At 43.2% G+C, this 21,901-nt stretch overlaps 2 protein-coding genes across 4 annotated transcripts in view; both read right to left on the minus strand.

Moving 5' to 3' along the window:
• The window catches only part of LOC111068443 (FERM, ARHGEF and pleckstrin domain-containing protein 2), a 39,109-nt gene extending 36,486 nt beyond the window's left edge, over positions 1–2,623 (minus strand). The window contains exon 1 of one of the 3 annotated variants that reach the window (XM_022357919.2): positions 2,292–2,593. The gene's annotated coding sequence lies outside the window, so the exon portion shown is untranslated. Of the gene's footprint in view, positions 1–2,291 lie in introns of all 3 variants that reach the window. The other 2 variants (XM_022357918.2, XM_022357917.2) reach the window with 2 other exon arrangements.
• Positions 2,624–9,013: 6,390 nt separating this feature from the next.
• On the minus strand, positions 9,014–12,406 carry LOC111068264 (replication factor C subunit 1). The gene is made up of 4 exons (XM_022357627.2): positions 12,327–12,406; positions 10,881–12,265; positions 9,977–10,828; positions 9,014–9,915 (listed from the first exon to the last, which is right to left on the minus strand). The coding sequence occupies exons 1-4, from the start codon at positions 12,333–12,335 to the stop codon at positions 9,129–9,131; spliced, it is 3,033 nt and encodes a 1,010-aa protein (XP_022213319.2). The 5' UTR covers positions 12,336–12,406; the 3' UTR covers positions 9,014–9,128.
• Positions 12,407–21,901: the final 9,495 nt, after the last annotated feature.

A 21,901-nucleotide genomic window follows, 5' to 3' on the forward strand; every position in this document is an offset into this window, starting at 1 on the left:
CGGGTATTTTTAACAGCTACAGAGCAGCGCGCTTCGGACTCAGTCAAGTGTTGTCGTCGCTCGCTTATCTCTGTTCCCGTCCCTCCTCTTCCCTACTCTGCCCCCTGACAACCCTACACACACACACACACACACCACACTCTCGCTGGCATAAAAAAACTGATAACGAAGTGCGCTCAAAGCATGTAAGCGGCCGTGTGTAAATAGACAGCAGAAATACTCTATACCCTATACCCCCCCAATCACAATTCCAGGGACTGACTGCCTGCCCTCTTTTACCCATCGTTTATCTATTTGATTGTTGTCTGTTTTGGAACCCCGTTATAGGAACTCACTCTCTGGTGCTGTAACTGTATTCGGTATTTGTATCTGCATCTGTTTTGTGTATTTGTATTTGTGTGTGGGTGCGAGTGTGTGTGTGTTATCATCAATCTTTGAACCGTTATCTACATATAAGTTGGTGTTTTCATTCTCATTCTCTCTTTTTTTTGCACTACAAATATCGAAGTAAATGCTGATATATTCCGTCATTATGCAAATACAGATAAAGAATATGCTGACATCATACCGAAAATAATGAATAATAAATAGAGTTATAAAGTTTGATTAAAAGTACTGTTAGGGGAATTATTTAAGTTCTAGAAAGGGGTTCCTTAAAGCCTCTCAGGAAAGAGGTTCTATAAAATCCTCTATCGTAGCTTACGGCGAAAACCTAACACAATATCCTTAAGTCAAGAAAATAAATCCAGAATCACAGAAAGCTTGAAACGAAAGCGAAAATCCATGGAAAAAACAGCATTAACACGCAGAAGAGCAAAATCCAGATAGAAAGAGAAAGAGAGAGTGCATGATTGAGGGAGAGGGAGATAAAATAATAGAAAGGGAGAGCATGCACAATGGGGGGGTGGGCGCTGCTCAAACAAATGCAATGACCTGAATTTGGAGCATTTTGTGCAAGGAAATGTGGCAAAGGGAGGAATGGGAGAAGAAGAGGCAGCAGAAGGACAAGAAAAGGCACTGGGGGAAAACACAAGTGTTGTGAATACATAAGAATGTATAACAAAAGGCAGGATTTTCTAAATAGGTTTGTCCACGGAAACTTACATTTATGAATACAAATTGAAAAAAAAAAAAATAAATCCCTAACCGTTTATTAGCAAATTAATTCACAAATTTTCTCTCCATTTGAATCCCCATTCATAACTTTCTCTCATTCAAAAGGGTTATTCCGCCACAACCCCTACAAAGGTTACCGTTGTTTCACATCTCCGAATATTAAAAAAAAAACGTAAACATGTGTTGCCAAAACATAAGAAAATTAAAGAAAAGGTGCGGCTACTGCGACGCCAGCGTATGCAGCGACGACAACAGCGCAGGCGACAAGTGTTTACAAAAAATTTCGTGCCCGAAAACTGTAACTGTAATTCTTGTTGCCCCTGCCGCACGCCACGTCCCCTGCTGCGCATGAATGTATGCGTGAGCCATGGCGTGTCCTTGTGCCTAACACAACAGCAAAAGCAGCAGCAAAAGCAACAGCAGGAGTGTGAAGGAGAAAGGAAACGAAAGAGAGACTCAATAAAGTGTTGAGGGGGGCCCAGGCCAAGGTACATTCCTAAGCAGGTATGGAAGTCCAAGATACTGATGTATCTATAATTTAGTGTATTATAATGTGACTCATTCCCGCTGTTTAGTTAAAATCACCCTCTGTTATAAACAATCGAAACTTCAAAAAATACGCAGCTATGTGTTGATCTGCGAATCCCTCACCCCACATAAATCTACCTTGCAAAGGGCCACCCACCCATTTTGCAGTTGTCAAAGTCTACACTTGCCTTTGGTTCGCCTTCCTCTCTCTCTCTCTATCTCTCTTTGCCAATCCAGCCTTCCTTTCTGCGAGCGGGGAGTGGAGTGGTTGTGCGTAAGCGCGGGGGGGAAAGCAGAGCTGGGTGTGTGTGTGCGGTGGTTTGGGGTGTGTTCCGGAATTTACGTGCTTATTGAATTTTCAGCCCAAAAACGAGTTGCGCAAAAAAGAACCGAGAGCTGGTGCTGTCGCTTTGAACAGCAATTAATTTCAATTAAATTAAGATCCGGGGCTTGAATTTTCTCATGGATTTTTGGCTGTTGCTCCGGTTTTCTTCTTTTGCGATGCTGCGCCCTTCACACAAAAACATATATACACACAATAGAGCGAGAACTTAGGGAATTTTTTACGCATAAAAATTTTATCAAGTGACAAACTAAAAAAAACGCGCCCTTGAGCAAATGAACGGTGAAAAACCATCGGTACACACTATTTTATTTGTCAATCGCTGTATTCCACTTGCACGCAAATTTTGTCCACTGTTCGAAGGCTTAGAACGCGCTAATAGATGCAATTTTATTGCATTTTTCACTGCTTGCTGCAGGCTGGAGGATTGGCTGCGGCGAACCGTGTTTTCTCACCCCGCTCACGACATTTAAACAGCTCGAAAAGTGTTAACTATTAATAATTTTCCGCTCGCTCTAAATTTTGACTGTTTGCAATTTATTTAATTAACCCTAGTCGCACCACTATGAAATACGTGTTTATCGGAGCTCACTTTTTGACGAATAAATGAGACCGCACAATGGATAAGTTGAACTTTTGATTGCGCCGCAAGGATAAGGGTGTGAGGTGTGACGTATGACGTCACAAAATGAAGAGCTTTCAAGAGAAATAGCCACCTCACCACATAACTCACCGTGCGGGATTTTGTGCTTTCACGCAAACATGGTATATGTATTCCGTCAGGCTAGGGTGGCGCCCTTAAAAGAAGTTTGGCCGTCTTAATACTGGGGCCTTGCCATAACACAGTCGAAAGAGAGCACTCAAAACGCTCTCTGGACTCATTTATGCGTTTAAATTGTGAGCCACAATCGATAGTATCGATATTTTACTGCTAGCCTTTACTATCGACAGTTATGCGACTATCATGATAGTATTGAAATAAACAAATAATTTTATCCGATAGATATAAAAATTTTCTGCAAGATTGGCAAGTTTTCAGAAGTCTCTTTTATTGGATTATTTACATATTAAGGTTCAAACAAAAACAACATAAAACGAATGTGACGTCGTTTTTGTGGCGTTGCCAGACTCGTGCAATTCGTAGTTGCTGCGGGCTGCCATACCATGATATTTTGTGATATGAAATTCGTCAATTTTGATATTCAGTTTAATATTACTAGATACTTGGCCCTCTCAGCCCTAAACAAATAGTTTTATCCGATAGATACATCAATTTTGTTCAGGATCGGCTAGTTTTCAGAACTCTTTTTCATGGGATTGGGTCAAACAAAACCAGCCAAAGCATAAAACGTAAATGTTGACTAAATGTTTCGTCAGTGTTGCTGGTCAACCAAGTTTTTTCTATGCGTATGTACCTTTGTGTACCGTATTTCCTTTAATTGATGCTAAATATGTTGTTCCAAGCTCCATTGAAACATTATTTATTTTTATCCCAGATTGACATGTTTTTTACCTATATATGCACATGTTTGTGTTTTATATATACATTTATCCCGGTTCTGATACCTATTATTGGAACCCGTGAGCTGCAAAATTTCGTTAATATCTTTTAAAACAGAGACTGAGTAGTTTCGGCATTAATTGGAGCCTGAAATTACAAACAATATATCAAGTCCATAATATCCATTTTCCTAAGGTATGCAGATTGTTGCTCATTCCGTGCCAAAGTTGCACAACAATGCTGCCAATTCATTTCCCCATGTTGCTGAAATTTTTCCCATACAAATCAAATGTATCTTTCGGGAACGTCGCAGCATGAATCTACGTTCCAAATAATCCGTTACAAATGAAACGGTTTACTTACGCGTTTTCAACTTTCAGCCAATCAAATCGTTCGAAATTTTCTTACGGGAACGTAGATTCATTGCTGCGACGTTCCATCCGCGTTCCCGTTAGGAACATGTGGCTTACTCCACGAAAATGAGGGGAAAGTCACCACGAAAGCGCTCTCTTCACCTCGGAAAAGAGATCAAATTTTGAAAAACCACCACGAATTGAGAGCGAAAAATGTACATAACATAACATGTACATAACATTCAAAGCGCAACAAATGGTCGTTAAATTCAAAATTTCTGTTAATTTTACCGTGGTGCTGAGGGAAGGAATGGATTACATTACTATATCCGATTGTATATAGGATATCCTATAGGATATCCTGTTCCGGATATTCTGCCTTCCCAGACCTATCTAGGGGAATTTAAATAAAATCGAAAGAAACCGTGTCGTGTTTTAAGAGTATTTTTAATCCTTTCCTTTCAGATAACTATACATACATATATAAATCGGGAATGGAATGCTAGCCACGTCTCATTGTTAGTGCCAATGGGGCCAATGGGGCAACAATTAAGGCCCCCTGCCTTGTCCTGGCACTTTTTTCCGAAAAGTTCCGTTTCTGCAACCAGTATCAATGTAATTGGTAAGTAGCAAGCACAGGCACCGGATTATCACGCAAATTATAAATTTTATTGCATTTTTGGTGCAACTGCAATTAGCCCATTCAGTTTTTATGAACCTTTTGGTGTATATTCATATGTATCAAAACTGAATGGATTAATTGCAGATATAATGCATTGAAATTGCAGATTGATCCGCCACCACAACCGGCCTAACATACCTCTGCCCGAACCAATTGCACCGTCGCACAGAGGGGCCTCAACCACAAAGAGGTGGCAAAAGTCAATGAATTTTCACGATCCATTTCTCAAAATCTGATCCTAGTGGTAAATCGTTGTATAACTTAACATTTCCTTTAGTGTGCTTTTAATAACATACCCGAGCCTTGCATGGAATAGATCTTTTGACATCCGTCCCCATTCGCCTTCAATCTTTTTTTATACCCGTACTCAAAAAAGAGTTAAGGGGTATATTAGATTTGTGGTAAAAGTGGATGTGTGCAACGCAGAGAAGGAAACGTTTCCGACCCCATAAAGTATATATATTCTTGATCAGAATCAATAGCCGAGTCGATATAGCCATGTCTGTCTGTCCGTCTGTCTGTCTGTCTGTCTGTCTGTCTGCCTGTCTGTCTGTCCGTCTTGTTGAGCGCCTAGATCTCAGAGACTATAAGAGCTAGGGCAACCAAATTTGGGTTCCAGACTCATGTGATATCACACTGCTACAAGTGTATTTCAAAATTTCGCCCCGCCCCCTTCCGCCCCCACAAAGGACGAAAATCTGTGGCAGGCATAAGCTCAAAAATGTATATACTGACTGAGTACGGGTATAAGTAGAGTCGCGTCCCCAGAAAACTCACACGTTCCTTCTCGTTTACCATTGGAAATCGATGGAGAAGAGATGCCACAATATTTAGAAATCTTTTCCTTGGTTTCAGTGGTGGGTTTTTTCTCCAGCAATCAGCTGATAGAAAATCCTAATCTAATAAAATATTAATGGATGGTTAGAAATGCCGATTATGCCTCGTATGTACAAGTTACAAGTCCAACCTTGATTGTTTATCTAGATTTGCCATTAATTGTATTGGCATTACATTACCCAAAACAGCTCCTACTGTACATTTAGTAATTTCAGCTTTTTGAGTTCATGAATTTCGTTTGCCACTTTAAAGCCTTTATGAGAGCTGAGAGATAGCCCTTACCATACCGAAAACACACCATGCTCAGTGGCGTAGCTACGTACGTGCAAGACGGTGGGGCCCCCAGGCTCATGGGCCCAGACTCTGACAAAAAAATCACCAAAAAATCTCTCACACCTCACTTCTGTTTGAAATGCAAGCATTAATTCCACTTGTATAATTAAGCGTCGTTTAAAGTATTCTTCATAAAATTCTATGGAGAAACGGCTGGAGTAACGTTCAAAACGGTAAAATATGATTTTCGGAGGGTTTATCAACCAATTTCAGATGAGCCTTTTCTTCATTAATTAATATGCACCTATAAACAAAAAAAAATAAATTAAAAAAAACGAGAAGGAACGTGTGAGTCGCTTCTATGGACGCGAGTATTCAGTCGGTATATAAATTTGTGAGCTTATGATGATGATGTTCCCCAATAGCATGGGTCCAATTCAGCAATATGATGGGCTTCTGCTTTCAATAATAAAGACGACTCTCTCCTTTTCGTGCAGAGAATTACTGAAGTTTTTATTTCATCTTTTCCCTACTTATAGGGCTGAAACTTAGTATATAATGTACATAAAGTGTACATAGTGTTTCGACACCGGAGACTGCTGGCTTCGGTCCTCGCCGGATGTTGATTCGAATGTGTGTACATTTGAATCTCTGCTGTTGTGGCGGGATGTGCTGTCGCAGACGATGTCCGGGTTGAACGTTCTCTCTGCGTTTTTAGTTCTATCGTATCTTAAAAATTGTGCCTGACACAGATTATCGTCCTTTGTGGTGGAGGAAGGGGGCGGGGCGAAATTTTGAAATATACTTGTAGCAGTGCATTCGTCTGGAAACAAAATTTGGTTGCTCTAGCTCTTATAGTCTCTGAGATCTAGGCGTTCATCAAGACAGACAGACAGACATAGAATCGGCTATTGATGCTGATCAAGAGTATATATACTTTATGGGGTCGGAAACGCTTCCTTCTCTGCGTTGCACACATCCACTTTTACCACAAATCGAATATACCCCTTAACTCTTTTTTGAGTACGGGTATAAAAAAAGCAAAATAGCACAAGAAGAAAATACCTGAAGACCGCCAAGAAGTCGCCAAGAAAAAAAATGCAATCCAATAAACCAAAAAAATAAAATAAAAGCCTCCACTGGAACAAGCAAAAAGGAGTTTAATTTTCAGAGGTTTTCCTTCGCTCATCAGATCAGAGCAGAGCAGAGCGGGGAGTGTTCTGAATATATGTATTATAGGTATTATAGGTATTATAGGTAGATAATTTCACACTCTCTATGAGTTGCTTTAGAGCTTTTCTGTGCTGCTTTCTGAGGCATATGAGTGAAATACAGTCAATGGATTACCTTCAGGCGTATCTATCAGAAGTTGCTGAGACTTCGAAATTTCAATTTGAAAGAAAATACAAAAAATTCTACCAAAACATAAACTGACAAAAATCAATAGATTTTGCATGTGTTTTACTTGCTTGGAAAAGTATTTCATCTAGTTAGCATTTACTTTTCTGTTCGTATCGTTTGATTTGAGGCTGGGCAATATTTCATTCTAACACTGATTTTCGACCTGTACGGTAGTTTTTATTTATTTTTTTTTTATTTGACTTAGCGTAAAACAAAATTTCGATCTTGTAAAAAATTTTAAGTTTTAAGTTTACTCAATTCCCATTAATTCCCATGACTCGCGTCGCAGGACTCAGCCGCGGTGGTCAGGCCCCCCCCCACAAAAGGTGCAGCAATTGAAGATGCCACTGGTGCTTGCGCTTGGGCCTGCAGTTGACACAGTAGCAGGGCTGCATAGAGGGACTGATGGATGTAAGGCTGTCGCATGACGTCCAGCACCTGCTCCAGTTGGTCTTGATTGTTGGTGCCGTTGGCGGGCCCTCTCCTTCAGTGCGGTCCCCCTGATTGATAACGGCCTGTATATTGGCCTTCAACCGTTCGTTCTTCATTCTCAGTGTCTCTATCTCCCTTTTCAGATGTCTATTTATCGGTTCCGTTCTCTTCTTGGGCTCCTTTTTAGCAGCGGAGGACTCCGAGGGCCCCAGCTGCTTTGTCGTGGCCTCTTTTCGGCTGGGAATGGCCGTCTCAATGCCAACGACCGTCTCGTTCAGCAGCTGGTAGCTATCGTTTAACGCCTCCACGTCCCCTTGGTCCCAGAATAGTTCGCTCCAGCTCGCGGCAGCGGACATCTGACATCTGACTCAGAGTGGGGCTTGGAAATGTTCAAGCTAATCCTGGTGCGAACAGTGCAGGTATTCCTGTTCGTCGGGATGACGTGCTTTCCGGATGTGCAATGCCCCTCGTTACGTGGCCAAGATCCACGATTTAACCAGTGATCAATGTTGGAGATTAATTTTTTATGTATAAATTTTTTGTCATAAAATACATATGTATGTATTAAGTTTATTCAAGCATTTATTTATGTACAGCAAGTGTGTCTATGAGTATATGTAATATGTACGTGTGTGTGTGAAAAAAGGTAGAGGAGAGGGGATGATGGTAGAGGAGAGCAAAGATAGCCAAACGGGTAAAAAAAACCAAATAAAAACGAGAAGGAACGTGCGAGTCGCTTCTGGGGACGCGACTCTACTTATACCCGTACTCAGTCAGTATATACATTTTTGAGCATGATTTTTTAGAATTTTAGAATTAAAAAAAAAATTTTACATTTTACATTTTTTTGCTACATTTGTTATCTACATCTCATCTACAATGTCTATTCTACATCTAACATGTAGTTTGTACAAGTACCATTTAGATTCTACATCTCCTCCGCTAGGGGTTGCTCGCGCACTGAACGCGGCAGAGTGTGCGAGCGAGAAGGAAAATGAGTTGCGTTGTCGTCGGCGGGAGGGGGCCGGGGAAGCAACAGAAAATTAATTTCTTCATTCTGGCTATAATTATGGTCCGATCTGATTTAGATTCGGCAGTCTGGTAGATATGGATATTCTCTACGATACTGCGTTTTTAGTTTTATCGTATCTTTAAAATTGTGCCTGCCACAGATTTTCGTCCTTTGTGGGGGCGGAAGGGGGCGGGTAGAAATTTTAAAATACACTTGTAGCAGTGTGATATCACATGAGTCTGGAAACCAAATTTGGTTACCATAACTCTTATAGTCTCTGAGATCCAGGCGCTCAACAAGACGGACAGACGGACGGACGGACGGACAGACAGACACGGCTATATCGACTCGGCTATTGATGCTGATAAAGAATATATATACTTTATGGGGTCGGAAAATTTTCCTTCTCTGCGTTACACACATCCACTTTTACCACAAATCTAATATACCCCTTAACTCTTTTTTGAGTACGGATATAATAAAAAATCATAAGCTCAAAAATGTAAATACCGACTGAGTACGGGTATAAGTAGAGAAGCGACTCACACGTTCCTTCTCGATATTTTAACTCCATTTATTGGATGATAGATTCAGAATAGAATAACAATCAATGATATAATTAATGAATAAACTAAAATGGCACATTGGGTTTACTTTTTAGCCCTGGACTTTGGCTTGGCGGCCGCAGTACCAGCAGTCGACTTCTTGGATCCTCCCACTGCCTTCGACGTGCTGGCAGCTGTCGACTTCTTTTTGGCCTTAATCAGGCCATCTAGCTCTAGGTTATCCTTATCCTCGTCCTCATCCGAGTCTGCTCGATTTGTTTCCCCCTCTTCGAGTTCTTCTAGACCCAGCAGCTCCTCATCGCCGGCACCTGCCTCTGACTTTTTCTTCTTGATGTTTGCCTGGGCGGAGTAGGAATAGGCCATCACTTCCTTGTTGTAGGACCGCGTCAGGGCCGCCTTCACGCGCCCATCCACGGCATCTAGCGGGGACTTCTTGCCCGGCCAGGCGGTCAGCTCGACCAGCGAGTCGAGATCCTCCCGCAGCAGGTGGTAATCCTTCATCACATCCAGTGCAGCGGCCACTCCATCTTGTCCGTCTCTGGCCAGCGGACGAGCTATGTTGTCGAGCAGGAAGGGCGCATACTCCAGGCGGACGGAGAGCCTGGAGCCGGAGGTGCAGGACCTGGTGTGATCATGCAGCTCCTGGGCGAGTCTCGCCCGTTTTGTGGTCCTCGAGTTCTTGCCCAGCCAGCCGGGGAAATTGATCTGCCCCGTGAAGTGGCCTGCCATTCTCTCTCCCGGGAGAACAGAGCTGAAGAATGCCTGCGTGGGCAGCAGACTCCAGGCGGAGTTGGCACGGATCCGTTTATCTATCATGTCGCCAAGGCTAAGGGCATCCGCAGTGGCTGCCACTTTACCCAGAATATCCTTTCTGGAAGAAAAGATGGAAAATTAAAGGATCAATTTCCCCATAGATGATGCACGGGACTCACTTATTTCCCTGTGGCGTGACCTGGAGATAGTTCTGCTGGACAAAGAGTGGCGCCAGGCTATAATCGTGGAAGAATAAATCACATTTATCGGCAAAGGACATTCGCTTGTGCTCCTCGGCGGTGAAGACTTTGCGCACCACCTCCCAGGGGCCCAACTTCAGGTCTTTGGAGGCCACCTTTAGCTCGGCCTTGGCCTGAGATTGGGTGGGAATCTGTTCTCCCGCACTCATCAGGGAAATATGATTGATGGACTGGCGAATATCGTTGTTTGTGGCCGCTATGATCTCCTCCACTTTGGCCGGTGAGATCTTGACCTTCTCCTTGAAGCAGATGCTCATGATCTTGCCCTTGATCTGCTCGAGACGCGGCCGCTGGAAGCGCAAATCAAAGCAGTAATTGACGAGAGAACGGATCTTCGGGTGATTGCGGTCGTTGCACATGCAAATAATGGGCACGGAGCTGTCCTTGATGAGGGCAATCAGCTCCTGCATACCGCCGCGATCCTCGTTGCCAGCCATGCCGTCCACCTCGTCCATGATCAGCACATGCTTCTTGGACACTGCCTGCGACTGTCCATTCACGTAGCCATAGAGGGACTTGTTTCCCAGCAGCGTGGACACCTCGTCCTTGAGCAGACGCTTGCTCCGAGTGTCGGAGGCATTGAACTCAACCGCATCGAAGCCCAGTTCTTTGACCACCAGCGTAGCTGTTGTTGTCTTTCCAATTCCTGGCGGTCCCGACAGCAGGGCCGCCTTGTAGAAGCTGCCGTCGTCGTTCTTGGCCCAGGGATTGGGTCGCTGCGCCTTCTTGCCATCGTGGCTTACATACCACTTGGACAGCCAGTTCATCAGCCTGCGCAGTAGATGGGTAAATAAGAGGTTGACATGGTGGTTGCTCTACTCACTTGGTCACGTTGCTGGCTGCTCCGGCCTGGCCCACTATCTCCTTGATATTCGTGGGTTTGTGCTTGTCCACCCAGGCCATGCTACCCAGATCCAGGGGCTTCTCCAGGGGCCTCTGCTGGACTTGGGAAGTGTTCATGGATGTGGGCTCTTTCTTTACCTTGAGGGTGACTGCTGGCAGGGACTCTACATTCTCCTTCTTCACCTTAGAATCGATCTGCTCTACTTTGACCTGAGATTCCTGCTTCACCTCCTTTTTTACCTTCAGCTCTTCCTTCTTTGGCTTGGACTCACTCTTCTCCTCCCTCTGTGGACTCTTGATCTCCTCCTTCACCTGCTTCCTCTTGCCCTGACCCGATTTCTCCCTGATCAAATCAAAGAGTCCATCCTCGCTCAGAATGGTTACGTTGAGCTCCTCCGCGGTGGCCAACTTCTTGGGACCCGCCTCCTCGCCCACCACCAGGTACATGAGCTTCTTGCCCACCACCGTCATCACACGGCCGCCATACTCCTTGATCACCGACTCGGCCTCCTCCCGCTCCATGGACTCCAGCACGCCGGTGACCACAAACGTGAGTCCCTTCAGGCAGTCAGGTGTGCCCTTGGGTATCTCCTTGCTGCCGGGATTGAGGCAGGCGCTGCGGTTCTTGAACTTCTGGTAAAGCACTGCCGACATGCGCTTCCGCTCATGGCGCTCCTCATCTGTCAGCACACTGGTCTCGAGGTCCGCTGCCGGCTTCTCCTTCTTCACACGTGGGGTCGTGGTCTTGGCCTTGTCTTTTGACTTTGGCGTGTCCGGACTGCTGCGCTTTGGGGGCCCCGGACTCTTGGGCTTTGCTGCCTCTGGGCTGATACGCTTTGCCGGCTCTGGACTGCTGGGCTTCGCTCGTTTGCGGGAGGGCGACTTGGAAGCCACAGTCACTTTATCTTTTTCGGTGTCCTTACGCTCCACTGCCCTTACGCTCTCATCCAGATCCACCTCCATAAGACTCTTATCGATCTCCTCATCCTCAAACTCGATGGCAGCCTTCGTCTTCTGCTTGGGCTTCTCCACGCGCTTGGTCTCGCCGCCGAACAGCTGCGTGGGATCCACCTTTTGCACCGGCTTCAGCTTGGACAGCGATGGCTTCTTTCCTCCAACGCCATTTGTGGCACGCTTCTTCGCCTGCGACACATCTGGACTGGCCGACACTTTGTCCTCATCGCTGGATATGGCCTTGTGGTTTGTCCTGCGTTTCTTTGGCTCCTGCGGACTTGCGGCTATTTCCTCCTCATCGCTAGATATTATCATGGGCTTGCGGCGTTTTGGCGCCTTCATTGGCGTCTCCCCGTCCCCATCGGATTTTTTTGTGTTGCCTGGCAGCCGCTTGAAGAATGTGTCAATGTTCTAAGGGTAAATAATTAAATGAAACATTGTATGAGCTCAATAATCATACGCTAAGACATACCCGTTGCATTATAATTTTAACAAAATTCCAATTATTTTGAGTAATCTCAGAATTACAGACAGACCAACAAGATTTATCAACAAAATATACCGCCTGACCCACAGAAATATACCCAAATATACCATGCCATTATCAAAATATACAGTAAATATACTGACGGAAACGACAAGACGTTGATATTCCTATTTTGATATTCCGTTTAATATTACTAGCTAGTTGGCTCTCTCAGTCCTAAAAAAATAATTTTATCCAATTCCTCAACCAACTTTGTTCAGGATTGGCTAGTTTTCAGAACTCTTTTTCATTGGATTGTTTACATAAGCAAACAAAAACGGCCAATTTTCTAAATGTGACGTCATTGTTGCTGGTCAACAAGTTTCTTCTATGCCTATGGACTTTTGTATACCTTACATGGTTACTACACGGTAACTACACATTTGCTACAAATCAACGACATATTTGTGGAGTATGGCACTTTCCTTGCAATTAAGTTAATTTTATGCTTTCCAAGCTGCTTTGATACCTCAGTAACAATGAATTTGTATTGACATGTTTTCCACCTATATTTTCTTGTATATATAGTGGACTAAAATAGTTCAGTAATCACTTGACGAACAACAGGGGAATCGTTACAACATGTATCCGAGGACACTAAGAGCGCTCTTCCTGGATCTGAACATATTACTAGGCCGAAGAAGGGATGTCAACAAGATTTTGAATAAATTGAGGCGGTCGTCCCAAACACAGGAATGGGCTAGAGGCGATATCAAAAGATTTGGAGACCAGAAATATTTTACGGAGCTTTTTTATTTTATTATGGACGAGTACTACTTCCCCAAAATTGGAGGAGATGACCAATACAGCCGATGACCGGCGCTGGCGATTGCGTTATGCCGGTTGGATGGAACACATTACCGCACAGTGCATCTGAGTGTGGGAGGCGTTGATACCCGTCCCGTCCTGAAGAAGGTACTGAAGTTGCTACAAAGCCGAAAACTGGATCAGTACCTAATGGTCTAGGGATGCATTGCCAATGACGATGCACTGGAGTATGCCGCCCTTAGGTATCCCGTGATATACGACATTCGAGAGTTAAGGAAGACAATGCTGGACGACTACAACCATTGGGTTTTTGTCTTTTCGGAGCTGCACAATCGCCAATATGCTGCGATTGATAGGGAATAAAAATTCCCAACCATTGAGCAGGCGAATCCTCCGGAAGATGTTCGTGGCGTATACAACCAGCAGCTGGAGATGATAAAGGAACTTGTGCGGCGCAAACCTGCACTGGATGGTCGTCCATACAATTTGAAGCATTTCAATAGCCAAAAAATAGAATCATTTGGAAACTCGCTAAAGTCGACTCTGCCTCAAATATTACATAATATAAACGTAACTCATCCGGACTTACTTTCAAATCCGGCATCTGTTATCCTCTTAATGAGCTGGGTACTCGTCATTTTAGTTAGTTTAATTTAGTATTCCATGATTAAACTTAGTTTGAATACGCATTAACTATCAACAGAGCCACTGAGCTGAAAACTGCGTTTAACAGCACATTATTAACATAGCTCATACAAAGCAGCTTTTGTGCGGCAGCAATTTGAAAATTCACGTTATATTTGGTACTTTTCGACAAACAAAAAAGAAGAGTTAAACAACAAATCGGCTTACATTCTTATGCATTGTAAATGTTATTTGACGTATGCTTCATCAATCTTCCGCTAATGCAATGCAATCTAATCAAATCAAATCAGAGACGGAATCACATCATCAACGGCACTTTACATCGCACTGAAGTCAGTCCCCCGTGCACACAAGCTGTTTTGTTGCATTTACAGGGCATTAGGGCCTCTCCACCCCGCTGCTCGCAGCCCCTGGGCACACAGATTACACGCGCAATTAAGGGTTGCGGACAGCCGACACCCCCCCAACACCACCCACAGTCATGGCACTCTGGTGCGGCTTGCGGCCTGTTGCACGTGCTGAAACCCATCAAATGTTACCCTTGGGGCCGCTTTTGAATGATCGTTTGCTGAACACCGATTTTGATTAAAATTGATATAAACAAACGGTTGCAGGGACGAGAAGGGAAGAGCTTCGCAGTTGATTTATAACCCTTTTGGCGCTTTATTGAATCAAGTTTCGCTAAATTTTACTTATTTAAAGTTCAACAAACCAAAACCAATACGAAATTTCCCGACACTCCATAGCGAGGCGAGGGAGGAACTTGTTGATTGAAAACCCCATCGGTTAACATTCCACAAGTGGCATCCATTCATTCATTGATAAACCACAAAAAACGGTATGCATTCAAGCAGAAAAAGCAAAATAAAATTGCTGGTTTTTGGGGGAAAACAGGAAAAAAAGGGTTGCCGTAGCCCTGACAGACTGACTGATGCGAAACCACATGACAGAGTTCCCACACTCGCAAAAAACTATGAATATAAATTGACTTCGGGTGGACTATTCCCTTTGGACAGGCCTTAAATTATACGCCCGAAAGTGGGTAAGTAAATAAATACAAATCTGGGGTTGGACCCGGACCCGGACCCGCCCACTGAGCGCATTTCACACGGATTTATTACATTTGCATTTGATTTTCCCGATTATGTGACATTTCGCCTCTGCAAAGTGTTAGAGTCATGCTGCAGGGGGTGTGAGCTTTTCAGCGAGGGGTTAGTTTTCCTTTTTGTTTTCCACTAATTTGGGAATGGCGTGTGATGGAAAACACTTGTTCCGTACACTTTGCTCCCTCCGAACCTCATTTATCGATCATTAGCACGGCCTAAGCCTAAGCCCCCCCACCCGTCACACGCCTCTGACTGCCTGCTTAATCGTGATTAATTATTTTGACGCATTATTTTGATTCGATATTTATCAAAATGTCGCAAAATACCGCTTAGCCTTTTATTATGTTTGCTTAACTGATTAATCTTTTAAGGGGGGGATTCATGTAGTTGACTTTTATAGCCCCAAAAACCTTATATACATTAAAGGAAGAAATTAATACATACATATACAATACTTTTTATGTTAATTCCGTGCTAAAAATGGAGGTTAACTATTTTTTATAAATTTCAGGTAATTTAATCATTCCCTTTTTTGGGATTTGAAAGTTATTTTGACGTAATGGAAATGGGAACTTAATTCTTTATATATCGCATTTATATTCCCACCCATTCACATTTCCCAAACTAAAATAGCCACTGCCTAGTCCATCAAAAATACCCTAAAAGGTTAAGTGTACACTCAATAATGGCCATATACATATATAATTTAATTTAACCAAATGGAACCGTACAGAACGGCACTGCATCGACCAGAACCCAACCCAAAGCCAAACAAAATAAAGCCCACACGGAGCGCCGCGATCGAGGAGGGAACAAGTTTCCCATGGATAGAAATTAATAAAATTTGCAATTTACAATTTGGAAGCGACTTATATATCAGTGGGAAAACATGGCGCGATGTGCGCAGAAAACATGTTCAACAGTTAATAAAACAAATAATTGCATCGTGTGTGCAATAAAAAGAAGGTTAAACGTGGCCCAGGCCAAAGCCATAGAAAGCTGCACAGCTCCAGAGAAAGAGAAAGGGAGATGTGAGCGAGAGAGAGGCAGCGAGCAGGGGAGAGTGGGACAGACAGTGAGACGACAACTAATCATCAGCAGAAGGAGCAAGACCTAGACGATGCGAAGCGAAGACGTCGCGCCAATTGGAATTGCAAATCTGCCCTGTGTATGAGAAAGAGAAAAAGATAGTTGTATAAAGAGAGAGGGAGATAGGGGAGCTTCTTCGAGGATGTGGAAGAACAGGAGCGGTTTGAGTTGCTGAAGGCTAAATCAATAAATATCGGAATACTAGAGGACAGGTACTTCCATTAAGTCTGATTACAGAATTTACAAGGAAAGATTTCCCTATACGTAATACGTATATGTATATGAATGTAGGATATATTAAGTAACTTTTAAGGAGGAAAAGTAAGCCAAAGTATTCCAGCAATATTACTTTAAAAAGAACTGCAAGATCCCCCTCAACATCCTTTATAGCGCTCCTGTCAGATAACATACTCACTTGTACATAAATACATTGGCCCCGCCGTCTAAGACAAAATGGTGGAGTCATGGACGATGACGATGTGGATGTGGACGGGAATGAAGTCGACTAAGACCACGACGACGACGACGACGACGGGGACGACGCTGATGATGAGAAGGAGTAGGACACACAGGTTCATTCTCCCATAAATACGCTCAGCGGGTGTTAAATATTTTGTACGACTTCTGCAAGTCCTCAACTTTGGTTCGACTCTGCAAAAAGACTCGACTCTCTGTCCAGGGCCCAGACATGGCTCTCTGCTATCTCTTAAACAAACGCACAACTTTTGGCCCAAACGCCTTTGTTCATCAATTAAGCTGTCTGTCCACTGTCCTGCTCCTGCTCCTGCCGCTCCTGCTGCTCCTGCTGCTGCTGCTATCTTCTCTGCCGTCTGCACACACACGAAAGGGACAGAGATATATGGGGTACGAGTGAGCATGGGATACGTACGGGGGGGACACTGGAGACACATGCTATGGCTTGTAAATTGTGCGTCGGTCAGAAATTGAAATATGGCGTCGCAACGCAGGCAAATTGAAATCAATGAAAATGCTGTATTCCTCTGACTATAGGTGGGGGCTGGGGTCTCAGAGGGGGTTGTTTGGCGAGGAAAAAGGAGGATTGGAAAGGCAAAATCAGCTTTCTTAAAGGGAAAAAACTTGCTGAAGAAAGCTCAATAAGAAAAAACTAGGACCCCTTGTATTTAACCTCCTATTTAGGCTCTGCAACATGATCATCAATTAGATCGTATATTTATCCATTAAAGTATCCATTCTTCTAAGCCAAAGCAAACTCATCTTTAATAATTACGACATCTACCAATTTAATGGAATACTTTAATCTCGTGGACATTTATGACTTGAATATATCCGATTACCTTCCCCTTTGGCTGGCCACCGAACTGATCTAAGCAATTCGGTGGTTACCCTCCACTGTGGCGCCTCAAACTGATGAAAGCCGAGTACATATCCAGCTAGTAGCTGCCTCCACATCTGCCATGATTGCTGCTCCTCGAACTGTTTATAGATATATTTTAAATGCCGATAAAAGCGCATGTACGACAAGCAACTAAACAAGAGACAGAACATGCCATCATTACCACCAGCCGATCCAAACGGACAGAGCCGAACTAAGGTGAGCTGAAGATTCGACGCTGCGCCATGTTTGATGATTAAATCTCGAAAATGTTAATGATGCCGAAAGAGGCAGCCGTAAAAGAAGCCCAGAAGAAGGGGCTCCAATCGAATCGAGCAAGCGACAGATGGACCAAAACTCAGACATGGAAATTAGCTGACGATTGGAGTAGGCTCAGAGGGGGAGACCCAGAGGAAGGGGCAGAAGACGGTGAGCAGCTTCCATATCGATCGTTAAATGAACGCCAAGGATCCCCATCGCCGTTCGGGATCGATATCGGGATCGGTTTTCATTTGACGCGCTCCGCTCTGGCGGCATTTTCATATTGATTAACCAGACTAAAGCAGACCCTCGATCGCTGCCCCTGAACCTGCGCCTCTGCAGAACGATCAAAATACCTATTAGCAATTAAAAGACAGACAAAAAAATACAGAAATCTTATGACAAGTTGAGAAAGTCGAGTCTAGGTACCGTTGCAGCTCTCGAAGATCGTTCGATCCGTCCTTCGCGGGTCGCCTCTGTCCATATATGAAGTTGGAAATTATGGGACATTAATTGACTGTAGGTTAACAGCCAACCAGCCAAGCAACCAACATACCAACAAAAAAAAGAAATACTGAACAGAAAATTATGAAAAATATTATTGCATTGTCTGGGCCCGAGAGGTGCAAAGGGGTCTCTCTTTATGGGTTTCTCTCGCTCTTCCCCTTTTTGGGTTCTTTTATGTAACTGGTTTTATGTAACTTGTCTTCTTAAACCCTTTGTCATGGGTGGGGACTCTCAGTCTGTGCAGCCATTGTGTCGTATATATTGATTATGGTGTTTATAACTATGGCTTTCGGTCGCGGCCCAAGAGCTTGCGAGGGGGGAGTGAGATATTATGGTTAGCATTGTGGCAGAACATTTTGATTAACTCCTTTATTTGCAATGTTCCAAAAAACAATTTGAGACCAGTAAGAAGTTCCCATTAGATCCTTCAGTATCTTAGTTTTGCTAACTACGCAAATTGTTGAAATTCTTGGGGCTCGTTTCTTTGGTTCTGTTGTGCTTTTAAGGTTCTGCTCTACACAAAAAAAAAAACACCCCATATCCAAAACACATCGTCCGTTGTTGTCAAGTTTTGTGAAGATTAATTGAACAATCAATTTTAAATTTTATAGGTTTTCAACTTTTCATTTCTCTTACACGATTTTCTGTGTCTCTCAGTCTCTGTCTCAGCCTTCGTTGTAGCTGTTGTTGGGTTATAAATTTGTTTTCTTTGTAGCATTCAGACCCTCAGTTCTCTCTGGCCGAACCACTTCACTCCACTGAGTCCACTTCACTCGCGATCAATTTAAAATTATGAAATAGTAGCATTAATGAAAGATAAACTTTGTGTGGATTTTGGCGCATTGGTTTTGTGGACAATGAGCTAAGAAAGGGAGTATAAAAAGGGGAGATGTATGATCGTATAGGATGAACAAGGGAGGAATTCGACATCCATATAGAACTCCACTAGATTAAAATGTTCTTTTGGAATATATTTCGTGCATAAAACCTCTTCCTCTCTTTTAATGGCTGTGCAAATATTTTGATGCCTAACCATAAAACTCACCCATAAATCGAACCACAAAAAAATCAATTACTTTCATCGCTAACATTAAACAGGAACACTTAACGACAGCGGAAATTCGCTAAAATTTGTCGGCAATTTTCTACAATTTATATAACATTTTATAGCCCAGAAATTGGCTCTAATTGAGACCAGGATTCGGTTTTAGTGCAATTATTATAATCTTTCTCTTAAGCATCGGATGCATAAATATTTTTATATCTATCACGTCGACTGGCGCCATTTTAACGAAACTTTAATGAAATTATACATTCGATCGAATTTTTTACTGACTTTTATTGGATCTCTACTATTGCTCTGGGCTTGGGTTTGGGTTTGTCTATCTTCAATAGCGGGCAGAGCAGACTGTGACAATGGCAACACCTACGGGTTTTTTTAGTGCATCTCCCTTATGAGTTTTCCTAGCCTCTACCTTTCCTAGGTTTTCTTTTCTTTTTCCATTTAATTTATGTGCATTTTAAACGTTTTTTTTCTGTCTCTATGGCGCATGCGCTTCGGTTCTGGATCGAACAATAGTCTCTATCCGTTTTGAATATAAGCAAACAAGATTTTTATAGTTTACACACATCAAAATTCTTAATGGGTTGGTTGACGTTGGTCTATAGAGGGTCGGGTCTCGGAGAAGGCGTGACAGATTTTGTTTGATTGTAAACTTGAGATTGGATCTACCATATCATCAAAGGCGGAATCTCAAGTTGATGAAATAAAACTCATCGGTATGGTATGGAACAAGGATTTCATCGTTTCTTCTCATTGTTTGATTACAAAATTTACATTAAAAATACACATACATATATCTTCAATATTTCAGTGTTTCCTTAAGATTCTTGCTCCCCATAAAGTTTCATCATTTTATTTATTTTCCTAGCAAACTTTCTATATATTTCCATTCGTTCAGACTTACTTTTAATGTCGTATTTCTCTAGCCCTGAGACAGAAAGTCCAGCAAAAGAGTTTCATTTTCTGCTGAACCTTTCAATTTGCCACGCAAAATAGAAAACAATCTTTCTTTTCCTCCGGTTACTCTGGGATGATTGCTGAATTGCTATGTAAATTTCTCTTTGCCCCGAAATGAACAAACGAAACAACGCAAACTTTTACATTTCAATTTTCCACACTGTCACCCCATCGTGGGGAAGGGTACGGGGTACGGGGACACAGAGCAGAGCGTCTAATGCCCCAACTAATTAATGAAAGTAAATTAATTTATACGTAAATTGTTTTGTTTAGAAACTCTCCCTCTCCGCGACCAAGCCGATTCGGTTTCGGGGTAAGGGTTTTATCAATGACTTTTGCCCGACGCGCTTTGAATGCCTAATGAGAGAGTTGGGAGCAGTACGAGTATTCAGAGTATTCAGAGTATTCAGAGTAGAGTAGGTTTTCTGGGTGACCCGTCTTGGGGCCTTAGCTTAATTCGCTGTGTAATTGTTGATTTGGTTTCGTTGGGTTCTTTAGTGGAACGTGGGAGATTTTCCGGCTTATCGAACTCCCCCAATGAAGGGGGAGTGTATACATACTATATATAGAGATATGTGGTGTATACATATGTACGTATATAGGGGAAGGACTGGCTAAGACTATTAAGTGGTGTTATCATTATCTGGGATGAAGTAATACAGAAATGAGTGTGCCTTTGAATGCAACAAATTAATGAAATAGAATATCAGACATGATGGCAGCCATAGCATCGCATTGCACAAGCTGGCACCACTTGACCACACAACCACACCACATCTCATCGACGTCTCGAATGGAGTTTTTGTTCGCTTAGACATTAAACAAATGGCTCAATTGATGTTCAATTATGTTTTTGGGCAGCCACAGAAATCCACTTAACTTAGTTTGCGGCCAAATCTCTGGCCACTGCAATGAAAGCTCATTAAGTCATGTTGAGAGTCCGTCCTCGATGTTGTCTGGCAGAGGGGAACGGTCTATAATAGCTGCCGGACAGGACAGGACAGACCAGACCAGAAACCAGGAACAGGAACAAGAACAAGAGCATAAAGCAATTATTTGCATAGCCCCCAAAGTGCAGACAAAGAGCGCAAATTGCAGCCAAACAAAACAATGCACGAGAGCGAGAGAGTGAGAGTGAGAGACGGAGACGGAGAGTAGAGAATAGAGCGTAGTAGAGCATAATGAGCATTCACCTGACCCATGCCCACTGTTCCACTGCCTGCTGCTCCGTTCCATTGCCATTCATTCGGGGCATTGTCATCGGCCCACTCGTTTGTGCATTCATTTATTCAATTGTGGCCACTTGTTAGGACAAAAGCCTTTCTAGGACACACACAATGCCCAGCAAATTTCTCTCAATCTCCCACCACCACCCCCACCCCCACTCTCGCCTGCGACTCTCCTTTGAGCGGACATTAACTTGTTTGTTTGCCGCTGATTGTCGTCATCATCCTTATCATCATCAGCATCTGCGTTGTCTTCGTTTGCCGATTTGTACTACACAAAACGGGATAGGGAAGGGGAATGAATCTCCTCAACGGACTGGCGCTGTCAACCGCATTGAAATTGAAATTGTTGCTGGAAGGAACAACGTCTTGTGTCTCGTGTCTTGTGCCGCTGACATTTCGCCTTTTGTGATCCAGATCCCCGCTGAATGTTATGAGTCCCTCTAACTTGTCGCCATGATTGCACATAATTGGGTCACATGCTTGTCACAAAAATATACGAGTACCATACACACTCCTACCATACCATACCATACCATACCCAT

Source organism: Drosophila obscura, unplaced genomic scaffold (assembly GCF_018151105.1).
Source record: "Drosophila obscura isolate BZ-5 IFL unplaced genomic scaffold, ASM1815110v1 contig_4, whole genome shotgun sequence".
Classification (NCBI taxonomy): domain Eukaryota; kingdom Metazoa; phylum Arthropoda; class Insecta; order Diptera; family Drosophilidae; genus Drosophila; species Drosophila obscura.